This window comes from Mus caroli, chromosome 7 (assembly GCF_900094665.2).
Source record: "Mus caroli chromosome 7, CAROLI_EIJ_v1.1, whole genome shotgun sequence".
NCBI classification, from domain to species: Eukaryota; Metazoa; Chordata; class Mammalia; order Rodentia; family Muridae; genus Mus; species Mus caroli.
In genome coordinates this window covers 104,873,210-104,888,151 of record NC_034576.1, presented here as the reverse complement: position 1 = coordinate 104,888,151, position 14,942 = coordinate 104,873,210, and the positions used below count along the sequence as shown (strand labels likewise).

At 36.4% G+C, this 14,942-nt stretch overlaps 1 protein-coding gene across 5 annotated transcripts in view; it reads left to right on the top strand.

The window, feature by feature from the left end:
* The window catches only part of Nup98 (nucleoporin 98), a 92,917-nt gene that overhangs the window by 29,039 nt on the left and 48,936 nt on the right, over positions 1 to 14,942 (top strand). For 2 of the 5 annotated variants that reach the window (XM_021167275.2, XM_029480155.1), the window contains exons 10-12: positions 1,573 to 1,711; positions 5,492 to 5,584; positions 12,309 to 12,449. In XM_021167275.2, coding sequence (XP_021022934.1) covers positions 1,573 to 1,711; positions 5,492 to 5,584; positions 12,309 to 12,449 — 373 coding nt within the window. The remainder of the gene's footprint in view (positions 1 to 1,572; positions 1,712 to 5,491; positions 5,585 to 12,308; positions 12,450 to 14,942) is intronic. The other 3 variants (XM_021167276.2, XM_021167277.2, XM_029480156.1) reach the window with 3 other exon arrangements.

The following is a 14,942-nucleotide window of genomic DNA, read 5'->3' as shown; positions in this document are numbered from 1 at the left end:
TTAAATCAGGTTTTCTTCCTTTCTTTCTTTGTTTATTTCTTTAAGATAGGATTTTACTATGTATCCCTGGCAGTCATGAACCTTGCTATGTAGACCAGGGTGGCTTCAAACTCAAAAGATTCACCTACCTTTACTTCCATAGTGCTGAGATTGAAGGCCTGCACCACCATGTGTAGCCCAAATCAGATAAATTTGAACACCTACGGTTTTTCACTGTGTTTTGGAAGATAAACTGGTATAATATTTGGAATTTAAATGCTTTTTGTGTTGATCAAGGAGTCACTGGGATTCTCTTACTGTGGAAGGTGTAGCTTAGTTATTCAGTTTGTTGAGTAAGTTGTCTAAGTATAGAACTACTATTTTGGAATGCAATTAATCTAAAAAGCAGTGCTAAATTTTATACTATAATACCACTTGCTAAAAAAAAATGACAAAAGTTTCAGAGTCCCTTGGGTTTAGCAATGTGTGGCTGGTATGAGCAAGGCCCTAGTTTTTATCACCAGCACTACCATCACCACCACTGCAAAGAGCTGGTCAAACATATCTGAGATAGCAAGATTAAAAGTTTGAATCCAACCTGGGCTACAGAGAAGTCAAGGCCAGCCTCAACCATAATACTGTGCTCAAAAAAAGGGGGGTGGGCTTAGGATGTAGCTGGCCTTGGGTTCAGTTCTCAGGCTACAAACAAAAATGTTTTCTCCCTTTACCCTCTTGACTTTTCCCTCTCTCGTCTCCAGTAAAGACAGCTGGTCTTCCTCTTGGTTTAGTTTTCCACGTGCTAGAACTGCAGGCCTGTACTACCACCCTTGGCTAATAGTCGCCTTTGTATTTTTTCTTTGACTAGCTGAAATCCTGTTTGCTGAGGTGTTAATTTTCTGTGTTAGTAGCATTGTTCTTACATCTTGCTCAGACTGTTATATCTTCAGATTGTCTGTGTTTAGCTGTCTTTTCCTAAAATTATAACTTTCTTCCATTACATATTCGATACTTGCTTGCACTCTTCCTTATTACTTACAGTTATGTTTATTGTCTGTTTGTACATATGTGAGTATGGATGAGGTACCCTCAGAGGTCAGAGGTGTTGGATTCCCAGGAACTCTAGTTCCAGGGAGTTTTGAGCCACTTAATATGAGTGCTGGGAACTGAACTTGGAAGAGTTATTAGTGCTGAGCTATCTTTCTAGCTCCTATTATTATTTTTAATTTTTATTATTTTACATTATGTATGTATACATGAGTTCAGGTGTTTGAAGAGTTCTCAGATCCCCCTGGAGTTGGAGTTGGATGCTTGGGGGCATGGGTACTAAGAGTCACACTTATTTGCTCTTTATTTTGTTGTTGTTGTTGTTGGTGGTGGTTTTTTATTTTATGTACATTGGTGTTTTGTCTACTTGTATATCAAGGGTATCACATCTTGGAATTACAAACAGTTGTGAGCTGCCATGAGGTTTTTGGGAATTGAACTTGGGTCCTCTGAAAAGCAGTCAGTGCTCTCAACCACTGTGCCATCTCATCATGCAACAAAGCCTGTTGTATCTTTATATTATCCTAATTTTCCTGTATTTTCTTTTAGACCCTGTTTGGCAATAACAAGCTTACAACTTTTGGAACCAGCACAACCAGTGCTCCTTCATTTGGTACAACCAGTGGCGGGCTCTTCGGTAACAAACCAACCCTGACTTTAGGAACCAATACAAACACTTCCAATTTTGGTACATATAAAATGCAGGTTTGACTCTCTTAAAGTTACACTGACTATACCACACATCATTCTCCTGATTCATATGATTGGAAATGTTTAAAAATTCTCAGGTAAGCTGTAGCCTGATGCTACATACCAGAAGGAAAGATTTTTTTTTTAAGTCATGGAACATGATATGAGCTATTTAGTATAGACAATTTGGTTTTCATTTTCTTTGGATTACCTCACCAGTAACTGAAAAAGCATGTGTGAACCTCATTTGTGTGAGGTAACCCATTCTATTTAGGTAGGTTTCAAACATGAGGGTGTACTGTACAAGGAGAATGTCAAAGTTTTGCTGAATTGGAATATTATTCTGGCAATTTTCAGTGTAGCTAATGACTGTAACTGCTGAAGCAGGAGCCATGATTTCTAGTCTAGGTCATCCATCCTGTGCTACAGAATGAGACTGTCTCAACATGAGCAATAACAAAAAGCGTGAGTGCTTATTTCTTATTTAAAAAATCAAGAAAATAGAGATAAGATTGAGCAAAATTGTAGAAAGAAAAAAAGGAACTTTATTCTTTTTACCTGTGTTAGAAATATTTAAACCAGTTTAAAAGAAGTTCCGTGTTTTATCCTCATCCATACACAATTATGTTTTTAGACATTCAACATTCTGTGAGGTGCAAGGTTCATTTTAGTCACAAGGGTTCAAATGGCGTTGAACATTTTGTTTGCCAGAGTTCTCATTAGGAAATGTTTATTTTTTCTGGGAAGGTATTTGCAGAATACCGTTATTGTCATAGGCTGGTAGTTAGAACCTTTTTTCAGAGAGCTTTTGTGTCTTTTTATTTTTCTTTATTTGCCATGTTGAGGTAGAACACAGGGTCTTGTGTTCTAGGCAAGCCTTCTACCACTGAGCCTAATTCCCAGCATTTTTGGTGGGTTTTATATGGCGTTATAGTCTACTAGAGAGAGAGACTTTAACTATGCATTAGAAGATTAGTAGATTCATAGACTAGGAGCAAGACGTGCAAGACTTGTTAGATGTCTGTTTTCAGACTCAGATATTTGATTTTTATAGTCCTTTTACTCAAGTTGTTCATTCATTGCTTGTATTTACTATAGTTCCATTCCTAATAAGTATTTTTGGATGAAAAGCTTTAAGGTAGTGGGCGTGGTTAGTATGGCCTTTGTGCTTGACTGTAAACGAAAAGGATAAAAGTGTATCAGTGTCTCCTGTGTCCTTCCCTGTTTTTATAAACATCATCAGCACTCTCTCTCTTTTAAGGAACTTTTTTAACCCTTTTTTCTTTTTCAATTTTTGGAGACTGGCTCTCTGGATAATGTCTTAGCTCTGTATACTATGTTGCCCTGTCTCTGCCTCCTGATTGCTGGGGTGATAGGTGGGGGCCACCATGCCCAGCTTTATACCATATTTCTTAATGATCTGCTTTTTACCCCATGAGGAGGTGAGTTGACCTGTTGCCCAGGTAGCCTTGGACTCAAGCAGTTTTCTTGCCTTACGCTCTCAGGTAGTCAGACTATATAGATGAACACCATCATGCTCAGCTCACTAGCTGAAATTTTAATACCATATTTATTCTGTGTATCTTTTTTATGGCCCTTCCAAAGACCTATCAACCATTTAAGATTTTATGCTCCTGGGATGGAGAGATGGCTCTGTGGTTAAGAGAACTGGCTGCTCTTCCAGAGGACCAAGGGTTCAGTTCCCAGCATTCACATAGCAGCTCAGAGCTGTCTGTAACTCCAGTTCCTCAACTGAAACTGTAACTCTCGTGTGAGGGATCTCCCATCCTCACACAGACATACATGAAGGCAAAACACCAATGCACATGAAATGAAAATAAGTAAAAATTTAAAAACAGAAAAGATTCTTTTTAGTTGTTGTTGTTTTTTTGAGATGGTTTCTCTGTGTAGCCCTGGCTGTCCTGGAACTCACTTTGTAGACCAGGCTGGCCTCGAACTCAGAAATCCGCCTGCCTCTGCCTCCCAAGTGCTGGGATTAAAGGCGTGTGCCACCGCGCCTGGCTTAAAATTCAATGTTTTTAAAGGACTGTTTTCACTACTTTTGAAAATAAAATACATTTATTTAATAAAAAGCTTTATTTGTGATATAAGTAATGTTCAGAATTAAAAGGTTTTTGTTCATTTTTTGTTTTGGTGTTTTGGGGTCAGGGAGGTTTTACTTTTTAATGATGGGGTTTTGTACAGACTATACAGATGGCCAGTTTTCTGGGAGGATTTTCTTGTTTCTTTGTGGTTGTTTGTTGTTGAGAATAGGACCTTATTGTAAGATCCCTGTTTGGCCTGGAACTTACTATATTGACTAGGCAGGCCTCAAACTCAGGAGTTCCACCGGCTTTTCCCCCTCAAAGTTCTAGGATTAAAGTTGTGTGCCACCACATTGGCTCTTTGTCAGTGTTTTTATTGTAAGAAGGTATTTATCCTAGTATTCACTGATTTCTCAGTATACAAGGTCTCATCTTTATCTGGCATGCCTCACCAACTGTACAGTGTATTAAAATTACTTTTAGTTAGCAGAATTGTTTTGAAGTAAAATAGGCAGCGAGAATCGGAGGAAATGTGTGGTATATACAATGTAAGTTGGCACTCAGACTTCTATGGGTTTAAGGTAGACCCTGAATAGCTTATTTTCTGTTGCAGGACTATGATCCATCCATTCTTGTTAATTTCTAATTATAAGAGAAAGCATCTTTAAGTACATTTTCTTTTTAAAAAAATTTTTTTTTGATTATGCCTGAGTGAACAAAACTGTATGTATGGTAGGTAGCTAATAGCACAATTCAAGAAAAACTTAACGAACACATAGATCACTTGTCGAGATTAAATCAGATTACATGCTTAGATTTTAAAATGACAGAAATATGCTTGGTTTCAGACTTTATACTCTTCGGCTTCATGATGGTTTTCACTGATAGTAACCAGATAGTGACATAACAAAGTATAATCCCCTTAGTGATTCTGTCAACGACGTCAGAGTACTCTCTTTACTGCTGAGGTTTTATTTCTTCTCTACCTAGTCTCCCTTCTTTAGACAGTGTCTTGCTATGCAATGGCCTCGGCCTTCAAAAAGGTTGAATTGCAAGCATGAGCCATCACACTGAGCTTCCATGATAATTTTTATATGACTGCATATGTTAAAAACAAGACTTTTCTGGTCTATGATTGATCATTTCTTAGCATTAGAGATTAATGATGCATTTATTTGTTTTGTTATTTTGTCAAAAGGAATACCAAAACTTTGTTAAAGGAAAGAAAAAGTAGCTATCTGAATTTACTAAGTGTGGCATTGTTAAATCACCTCACATAATCAGCCATACATTGCTGCCATGTGAGATCTATCAGTTTAAAACAAAAATTGCTAGAAAGATTTTTATGGGTCATTTTCTATTCCTTTAGATTCAGTAAACTTTTATTTTTTTTTAGTGAAAATTTGTGGAATTGAATTTTTCTGTTTGTTAGTAACCTGAATCACGTGTGCTGACTTTGAAAGCCTTAACAAAGCTCAAATTTCAAGCCTTTGTGTGTTGCTTTAGTGCTGAATTGATATATCAGCATAAAGATGCAATTAAGTAAATACAAAGACTTGTTTTCAGGTCTCAGAATTTTTTAACAAGTTACATTAGCTGATAATTTGGGGTTTATTAATATTAATAACCTAAGGATGCATAATTTAAGATCAGTTATCTTTGTGTTAAAACCCCCTTTTAAAGAAAATTGAGAATTTAAAAATGACAATCGACTTATTCTTTTATCTCCTTAGGGTTTGGCACAAATAACAGTGGGAGCAGTATTTTTGGAAGTAAGCCAGCAGCTGGAACTTTGGGAACTGGACTTGGTACAGGATTTGGAACAGGTAAGAAATTGATTGCATGAATTTTAGGAAGTAAAATATCTTGAGTTTATGATTTTTATTATCTCATGTGCTTATAAATAAGAGGCTTAATTTTTCATTTTTACGAATAGATTTATTAATGTATTTCCATCACTTAATATTTTACTAGGTTAGCACATTTATATTAAGTTCACAAAATGTACATTTTAAATTCTAGAAAAGAAGCCTTTCCACATAAAGTTTGGTCTTCTCTAGTCCTGCTCTGTCCGAGAGTTTTTAAGTTTAAAATGTGAGAATTATTAGTAGTGACAATAACTTTTAAATCCCTTTTCCTTAGCTTTTGTATGAATGATTTAGATTTGGAATTGTTCATTAGTTAAGCCTCATAATAAGACAAAGCATAGAGAGTATATGCTGTAGTAATTAACAAATGCTCCACGGTGTTACAAGGCTTGTACATTACATACCTCTTTCTTCTAACTTTTATCTCTCTTCCTCCTATTATTTTTTAGTTCATTTAAAATATTTACCTTTCTGTTTTCCTGTTTTGATCATTGGAAAGGGGGAGGGTCCCTAAAGCTGTGTATTTCTCCATGTCCAGTAAGATAGTGTTTCAGCACGTATATTTGCTCACCTTCCCTAGTTCTCTCATCATTGGTGTGATGATTTAGCTGTAAAACTACTTACGTTCATAATATCTGCTTCCACTGTTTTCTTTGCTTTTGTGATATGGTTGTCTATGCCATCCTAATACACATTTCTTTTATACTTCTTTGAATGTTAACCTTTTTGGTTCCTTGTTCTTTGAGGCAGGGTCTCACTATGTAGTTTTGGATGACCTCAAGCTTGATATGTAGATCAGGTTAGCCTCAAACTCGAGATTTACCTGTCTCTGACTCCCAAGTGCTGGAATTAAAAGTGACATACATCACCATATCCCGTTAACCTTCCTTTTTGAAATAAGTGTTATTATAATATTTCAACAATTCAGAAATACCATGAAAAGTCTCCCAGTTTTTCAGCTGTGAAGTAATCAGCTGTTTGATTTCAGATGTAGCTTGTTCATATCCCCTTCTCTTAATTTATTTTCAAACATGGTTGCATCATACATATATACATGGTGATTTTATGTTTAGGGGGTTTAGTTGTAGTTTTAATTTACCTGAGATATTTTGAACTGCTGAGGATTGAAGCCAGAGTTATATACTTATTAGGGAAATTCTCTGCCATAGATCCACCCTACTGCCTCTTCCCTGGTTCATTCCTATATTAGTGACTTTTGCTTTGGATTTTGTTTTAGCAGAACAAATACAGAAAAATACAAATACAAATACAGGGAAAGAATACCCATGAATTAGCTTAGACTCAATGCTGAGATGGCATTGATGTACATTGTTGCTTTGGGCTGCAACTAGGATTTAAAAGAATGAACTAAAAATTACTGTACACAGTAAGATAATAACCATTTCCTCAAGTTTTATTTTAGATAAATATATGCTATATTTTGTATCTCATTGTATTTTTTTCTTTTCTCTTTTTTTAAACATTAGCTCATTTTGGTTTGGTCCATGTGTATAGATTTCATTTGGAAATAATGAATTAATATTTGTGTATATGTGTGTATATACACAAGTTCATTTGCACTTACCTTATCTAAACCATAATTTATCTTAACTTTCTAGTACTATCAAGGTTTTTTGATAATAATAGTAAACCTCTTCAGTGAGCATTTCTGTTAAATAATTTTGTATTTGTGATGCAGTATAATTAATAATTAGATAAATAAAATTGAATTCGTATCTACAAGATATACATTATTATTGGTTGGTCTTGTTGATTTATCTTGAAAAATCAATGTCATTTTCCATTGGTTTTTATATTGTTTGATGTGTTTATTTTTCTGTGTTGTTTGATTTTATCTTTGTGAAGTAGAATCTCATTTCCCTTTTAGCTGCATCTTGTGCATGGCCCTTTCTATATATTTTTTAAAAATACAGTTATAAACTACTAGGCTTAAGAGATTCTTCTAGTCAGGTACCTGAAACTAATATAAGCATGTACTGTCACATGAACTTATTGGGCCTTTTCTTTTTTAAGAGGGTTTTTATGAGAGTGAGTGAGTGCGTGCCTGCGTGCGTGCATGTGTACCTGCATACATATCTGTGCATGCATCTGTTGTGGAGGTCAGAAGAGTGCACGTATTACTGGATCTGAAGTTACAGGTGATTGTTATCTGCCATTTGGGTGCGGGAACCGAACCTTGGACCTCCGGAAGTGCAGCCAGTATTGCTAACAGCTGAGGCATCTCCCTAGATCCCTTACTGAACTTGTTCTTTTTGCATATGTAGTAGTGGAAACTGACATATTCCAGTGATTAGTGATGAAAGTCCAAATCTTTATGGGAGTCGATTGGTTATTTGGATCTTTCTGTCCTATATATTTGGCCATGGCTTATTTTTAATAAATTATGCTTATTATATATAACTTCTAATGGTTGCATGGTAGATTTTATTTGCCATCCCCAATCCCACACACACATCTTTTTGGGGGTGTGGGGAGGCTTTAGGGTTTTTTTTTTTTCCCCAGACTAGGTTTGAACTGCTGGGATTGAACCCAAGGTCTTTTCATGTTGGGCAAGCATTCTTATAAATTGAGCTTTCACTCCAGGCTGACCTTTAGCTTTGTATTTTATTTTAATTCAACTAATTTTTGAGACAGGGTGTCACTATGTAACCCTTGCTGTCTTTTAACTCCCTAAATAAACCAGACTGGTCTCAAAAAGATCTCAAAAGATCTTCTATCTTCTGCCTCCTGGTTGTGAGAGTTAAAGCCATGCTGCTCCATCATGCTGGGCTTTTAAAGGCTTTTAAAATAAATCTATGCTCCTGCCTCTCCTCTGCTTTAATTTGGCTGTTTTCAGTAACTTGATTCAAAATCTACTCCTTTGCTCTGTATTGATCAGTTCTCTTGCTGACACTATAAAGATGTGTGCCACCACAAGCAGCCAGCCTTGAGCTTTCCTTCTTTGTTTTTGTTTATTGAGACATGGTCTCTCTGTAGCCCTGGCTGTTTTGGAACACTTTGGTGGTCTTAGGATCAGAGATCTCTCTGCCTTTCTGCCTTTGAGTGCTATGATTAAAGGTGTGCATCATCAGGCCCTACAACCCCTGGAACGTTTTAACATGCCAAAATTATACTAGTTTAAAGAGAATTAAAAACTAAAATATGGTTATTATTTTGTGCTCTGTATGACTGTGTGTATGTATGTGAGAGAGATAGAGAACATAACATGATCCCAAAATATAAGCAGTGTTCAACAGTATTTTCTTCTAATCCTATAGTTAATAATGGCTTTGTTATCAGCCAATTAAAGCAGGCTTTTTGAAGGAAATTATTTATGTGTGTTTATATAGATCCAAACACAAAAGATTTTAGTTTTGAAATAGTCTTATGTATTCCAAACTAGCTTCAAACTTTTTGTGTAGCCAAAAACAAAGGAAGACCATGAAGTTCTGTTCCTCCTGCTTTCTTTTCCCAGTGTTTATGTGGTGCTGTGGTATTGAACCATAGTTCTACCAACTGAGCTACTTTCCCAGATAGTACAAAACAAAACAAAACAAAACAGTATTTCTTGTAGCATAAGCTAGGCGTAAGTTTGCTGTCCTCCTACTTCAGTCATTGGGTACTAAATTACAGATGTAATTACTACCAAGCGTGGTTTTAACTCTAAAGAGATTATGAGAATAAACTTGACGTAGATGTCTCTGTTTAGCAAGTCAGGTGCCCATCTGTTTAGATTGTAATCACATCTTGATAATTGCATCATTCAGTTCAAAATACATGTTTACTATAGTTAGCTTACCAAACATCATAGCTTGCCCTTATTATCTTTAAGCAAGCATGGTCAGGATATTCATGTGTGCCTGCAGTTGCAAATATATTAACATTATTAACTGAGAAAAATGTCACACTCAATATCAAAACATAGTTTCTGCTAAATGACAAAGCATTTTTTTTAAATTAGGTATTTTCCTCAATTACATTTCCAATGCTATCCAAAAAGTCCCCAATACACCTCCCCCCCCAGTCCCCCACCCACCCACCCCCACCCCTTGGCCCTGGCATTCTCCTGTACTGGGGCATATAAAGTTGGCAAGTCCAATGGGCCTCTCTTTCCAGTGATGGCCAACTAGGCCATCTTTTGATACGACAAAGCATTTTTGTTCAAGTCTTTTTGTTTGTCCTTTTTATGGTTTTTCCAGACAGGATTTCTCTGTATAGCCCTGGCTGTCCTGGAACTCATTTTGTAGACCAGGCTGGCCTCGAACTCAGAAACCCACCTGCCTCTGCCTCCCGAGTGCTGGGATTAAAGGCGTGCGCTACCACCGCCCAGCTTTGTTTGTCATTTAATTTTGTTTGCAGACAAGTTTTTTCATGTTTGAGTCTTATTTTCATGTGATTACATTTCTCCTTGGATTCTGGACTTTGAAGATAATGATTTTAACAATTTCCCCGCCTTTAGTACAAGCTTCAGTACCATTTTGTTCCTGATACTATCTCTTTCTTTCTTACTTTCCTTTTTTTTTTTTTTTACTGACATTTTTTTTTTTCTTTTTGAGGAAATGAAAATTTTATTTTACAGATGGTTGTGAGCCACCATGTGGTTGCTGGAAATTGAACTTGGGACTTCTGGAACAGCAGTTGGTGCTCTTAACCATCTCAATTCCACAATATAATAGTTTAACTTTTAATATTTGGCCTTGACAATTATTCTTCATAGGCTACAGATTATATTTTTGTCACAGTGTATTCTTTATGCTTTGTCTATGTAAATAAACTAAAAGACAAATTTAGAGAATTTTATACCTCTAATCTTGGTAGCAATAGATCACATATGGAGATTAGGATTATAAGAGTTATCAAACGTCATAGAGTTTCCATGACTATTTGCTAATAAATATAAAGACATTGAGCTTTAAGAAGTACCTGTTCTGCCATACAATGGTGGCACACACCTTTAATCCCAGCACTTGGGAGGAAGAGGCAGGCAGATTGAGTTTGAGGCCAGCCTGCAGTCTGTTCTACAGAGTGAGTTCCAGGACAGCCAGGGCTATAAACCCTGTGTCAGAAAACAAAAAAGAAAAAAGAAAAAAAGGAAGAATTGCCTGTTCTGAAGTTTGAACTTTGAATTTCACAGTAAACACTATTTGTGGGGAGAGCATGAGATAAATTGGTGTCATTTATGGTTTCCCTTTTTGAGTGATGGAGATTCAAATTCAATCAATAGAAGTACATTAATACATTGGCCTTTGAATACTTTTTGAGTAGTTTGACTATACAGACTAACTATATAAGTAAATAAGAGTTGATTTCTGTTGTCTTCATATATGTGTGTGTGTGTATATATATATGTATGCTTCTGTCTAGGGAACTAATATTTTCTTTAAGAAGAATTTGATTCCTAAGACACACAAATACTAAATCAGAGGCAGAAAATACTTTCTCTGCTACGTTAAAAAGTTTTAAGATGTTATAGCTTTGTGTGTATGAGTCTTTTGCCTGCTTGTATGTATGTGCACTATGTTCATGCCTAGTGCCTATGAAATCAGAGGGTTTCATATTTCCTGTACCTGGAGTTACAGACGACTTGCAGCCACCATGATGTTGCTGGAATCAAGTGTGGATCTCCTGCAAGAGCAGCAGGTGCTCTTGACCACTGAGCCATCTCTCTATCACCCCCTACTGGTTTTTCCTTCTTATTTTTGAGACATGTTTTCTCTGTATAACATCCCTGGCTGTCTGGAAACTGGATGTATAGACCAGGCTGTCCTCAAACTCAAAAAGATAATCTTGCCTCTGCTGAGATTAAAGACATGCTCTGTCACTACCCAGTTTTTGTTTGTTTTTGTTTTTTAAATAATGCTGGTGTATATCTGTGCTTTCATGATTTAGGTAAAGAAAGGAGTTCTTCCAATCACTCTAGTTTGGTTTAGGACTTGAGTATGTTTAACGTCATGAGTAATTTGGCCTTTGAAAAGGAAAGTATTTAGTTTAAAGATGTTTTCAGCAGATGTTATAAAGTATTGCTGTTTTTTTAAACCATTCTAAGAAGGTAATTTGATTTCCTGTTGTTTGGTTTATGCCAGTTTAAAAATTGGAGTATTGGTATTAGAGCTGGAGAGATGGCTTAGTAGTTAGGAGCACTAGCTACCCTTCCAGAAGTCCTGAATTTGATTCCCAACATCCATATGGCAGCTCTCAACTATCTATAACTCTAGTCCCAGGGGATTTGATGCCTTCTTTTGGCTTCCATGAGTAGACATGTATGTGGTGCATAGATATTTATATGGCAGGCAAAATGCACAAACACATATAATTTATTTTTTTTTAAGTTGACATTATGATTGGGTCAACTAGGTATTTTCATTTGTAGATACTTAAATATACAGGGAATTATTTTTTTAATTCTTTGGAAATTGTTTATCCTATAGAGTGGTAGTTAATGCCTTGTTTATTCAGTCAGACATAACTATCTTCTGTTATAGTTGAGGAAGCGAATGCAATGGAAGATGGTTTTTGCTTCTGCTGTACCCAGCCTAGTCTAGAATTTATCACATTAGCTCTTTTCCTGAAATGACTGGTCATGATGAAGCTTCCAAATGTATTATATCTTTAAGTAACTGACCTCTGGCACAATAGTCAAAGGATCTTCTGTGGCACTTGTTCTTTCCTCTTGTCTCCATAGCTCTTGGTGCTGGACAGGCATCTTTGTTTGGAAACAACCAACCTAAGATTGGAGGGCCTCTTGGTACAGGAGCCTTTGGGGCCCCTGGATTTAATACTTCGACAGCCATTTTGGGCTTTGGCGCCCCCCAGGCCCCAGTAGGTAAGTGTCAGTCACTTTAGAAGGCTTTACAGTTTATTTCTCTTTCTAATACTTAGCTTGCTGGCTTGATTTTTTTTTTTTTTCTATTGTCCCATTCCTTACTAAAGTAGTGTGCATATATGTACATCATTAAACAGCCATGTACTATAGAAGGACTTAGATTCTAGCCTTTATCTCCTCATTGCTAGGCTTGGTCTCCCTTAGAAATCATTTTTGTTACTTTAAATTTATCTAGCATATGATGAAGTTTGTTTTACTAAGTATAATGTGCTTATATTATTATGTTTCATTTTAACATAAGTAAATTTAACTTGGTACAGTATAGTATTCAGTTTACTTACCTATCTCCTGTTTTCTTTATTCCCCGGTGCTAATATTCTACCCTCACTAATTTTCGTTAAGTTTTCACTCTGTTAAAATATTTTACGTACTTCACTCATGTTTTAAATTTAAGTATATTTAAACTATACCAATAGAAATGAAAGCTTAGGATTGCCTAGCATTAATAAGGTGTGGAAAAGAAATGGGATGTTTTTGTTTTTTGAAGGTTTTATAATTTTATGTAGATGAATGTTTGGCTTGCATGTAAGCCTGTGCACCTTGTTTGTGCCTAGTACTTGTGGAATCCAGAAGAGGGCATCCAATTCTTTGTTATTGGAGATAGTTGTGAGCTGCCTGCCCTGTGGGTACTGAGAGCTATACTTAAGTCCTATGTAGTAGACAGCCAGTGCTCCTCACTACTGACCTGTCTCTTGTGCCCCAGAAATGAGATTTTGTTTTGTTGTTGTTTTTTGTTTTGTTTTGTTTTTGAAAGGGGTTTTCTATGTAGCTTTGGCTGTCCTGGAACTTGCTCTGTAAACTAGGCTCGCCTTGGAACTTAGAAATCCATGTGGTCCTACCTCTAGGTGCCAGGATTAAAGGTGTGTGCCACCACACCCAGGCAGAAATGAGGTTTTTATATGACTAAATTCATGAGGTGTTGTCACAATGTTGTACTACAATTTGAGATCATTACACATTTAAGCTGTGTATCTTTATACTAAGTATCATCTAGGTGATAATAATTGTTGAATTTTCTTTACCAGTGGGCTATCAGTGTCCTTTTATTCTTCTCTTTCCCCTTCCTACTTTCCATGTTTTTAGATGTTAATTTATGTGTATGAGTATTTGCTTGCATGTATGTACGTGCACCAAGTGCATAGTCAGGCGCACAGGGAGACAGAAGAGAATCTGATCCCTGGCACTGGATTTATGGACAGTTTTGAATCTTCATGTGGGTGTTGGGACTTGAAGGTGGATCCTCTCTCTGCAAGAGCAACAAGTGTTCTTAACTGCTGAGCCAACTCTCCAACTCCCTGTCTTCATAATTGTATATTGATAGTTGATATGGCTTATAACTTTTTATTGCACCCACTTGGCACTTGGAAAGGTACCATGATCAAGAATTCAAGGTATTTCTCATTTGCATAGCAAATTCAGAGCCAACCTCAGCAAACACAGGTCCCTATCTCAAAAGAACAAATAAAAAGAACCCCAAAGATTTCTTTTAATATTTTTCTTTTTAGACATTGATTTTTCTTGAAACTCTGGGTTTGATAATTGATACTAAAACTTTCAGATATCTTTGCTTCTTTAATTTATTAGGATTGTTTTAATTTTGATCCTGCTTTATGAACTTTTCCATCCATATTTTAAAATAAAATAATTAAAACCTCACTGACAAGTCTGTATTTGCCTGCATCTTTTATTTTATACTTTATAGCCTTAAAGCTAGACAATTAAACGTTCTCTAAATGTTGGGTTATAAGTTCTCAGTTGGTGGATGACTCCTTTTTTCTCATTAGTTGCTTTTGTCCTTTCCATGGGCTGTTTAAGTTTTCATGCTCTATGGTATTACAGCTCATCAGTTGAGTGTCAGGAAAGTTAGGAGAGTAACACTGGATAGTTTAATAAGTGGATTTTTTTTTTTAAGACAGATCTATGTACCCCAGATTTACCTAATATACCCTATGTAGCTGAGAATCCTCGTGCCTCCAAACCCTGGTACTTGAATGCCACTTTACCCTTTTGATCTTGTAGTGTAAAGATTAGTCAGACCAAGAACCTATACAGAGTAGACACACAATGTCAGCTGAGTTATATTCCTGGTCTATGCTGTCTCTACTCTTCTAATTTTGACGTGATCATTTGTAGCTCATACTATATAGCAAAGGCTGGAACTCCTGATTTTCCTTGCCTCTGACTTGCCAAGTACTGGGAACATAGGCATGCATGACCATACTAAACTCTTGGCATATGATTTATATTACAGTTGTATATTATTGCCCATTTATAAATGTATTAGCTTTTACAATGTCTAACTTTTTAATCACAAAATCTTAATTAAAAGGTGCTAGACTTGCCGGGCGTGGTGGCGCACGCCTTTAATCCCAGCACTCGGGAGGCAGAGGCAGGCGGATTTCTGAGTTCGAGGCCAGCCTGGTCTACAAAGTG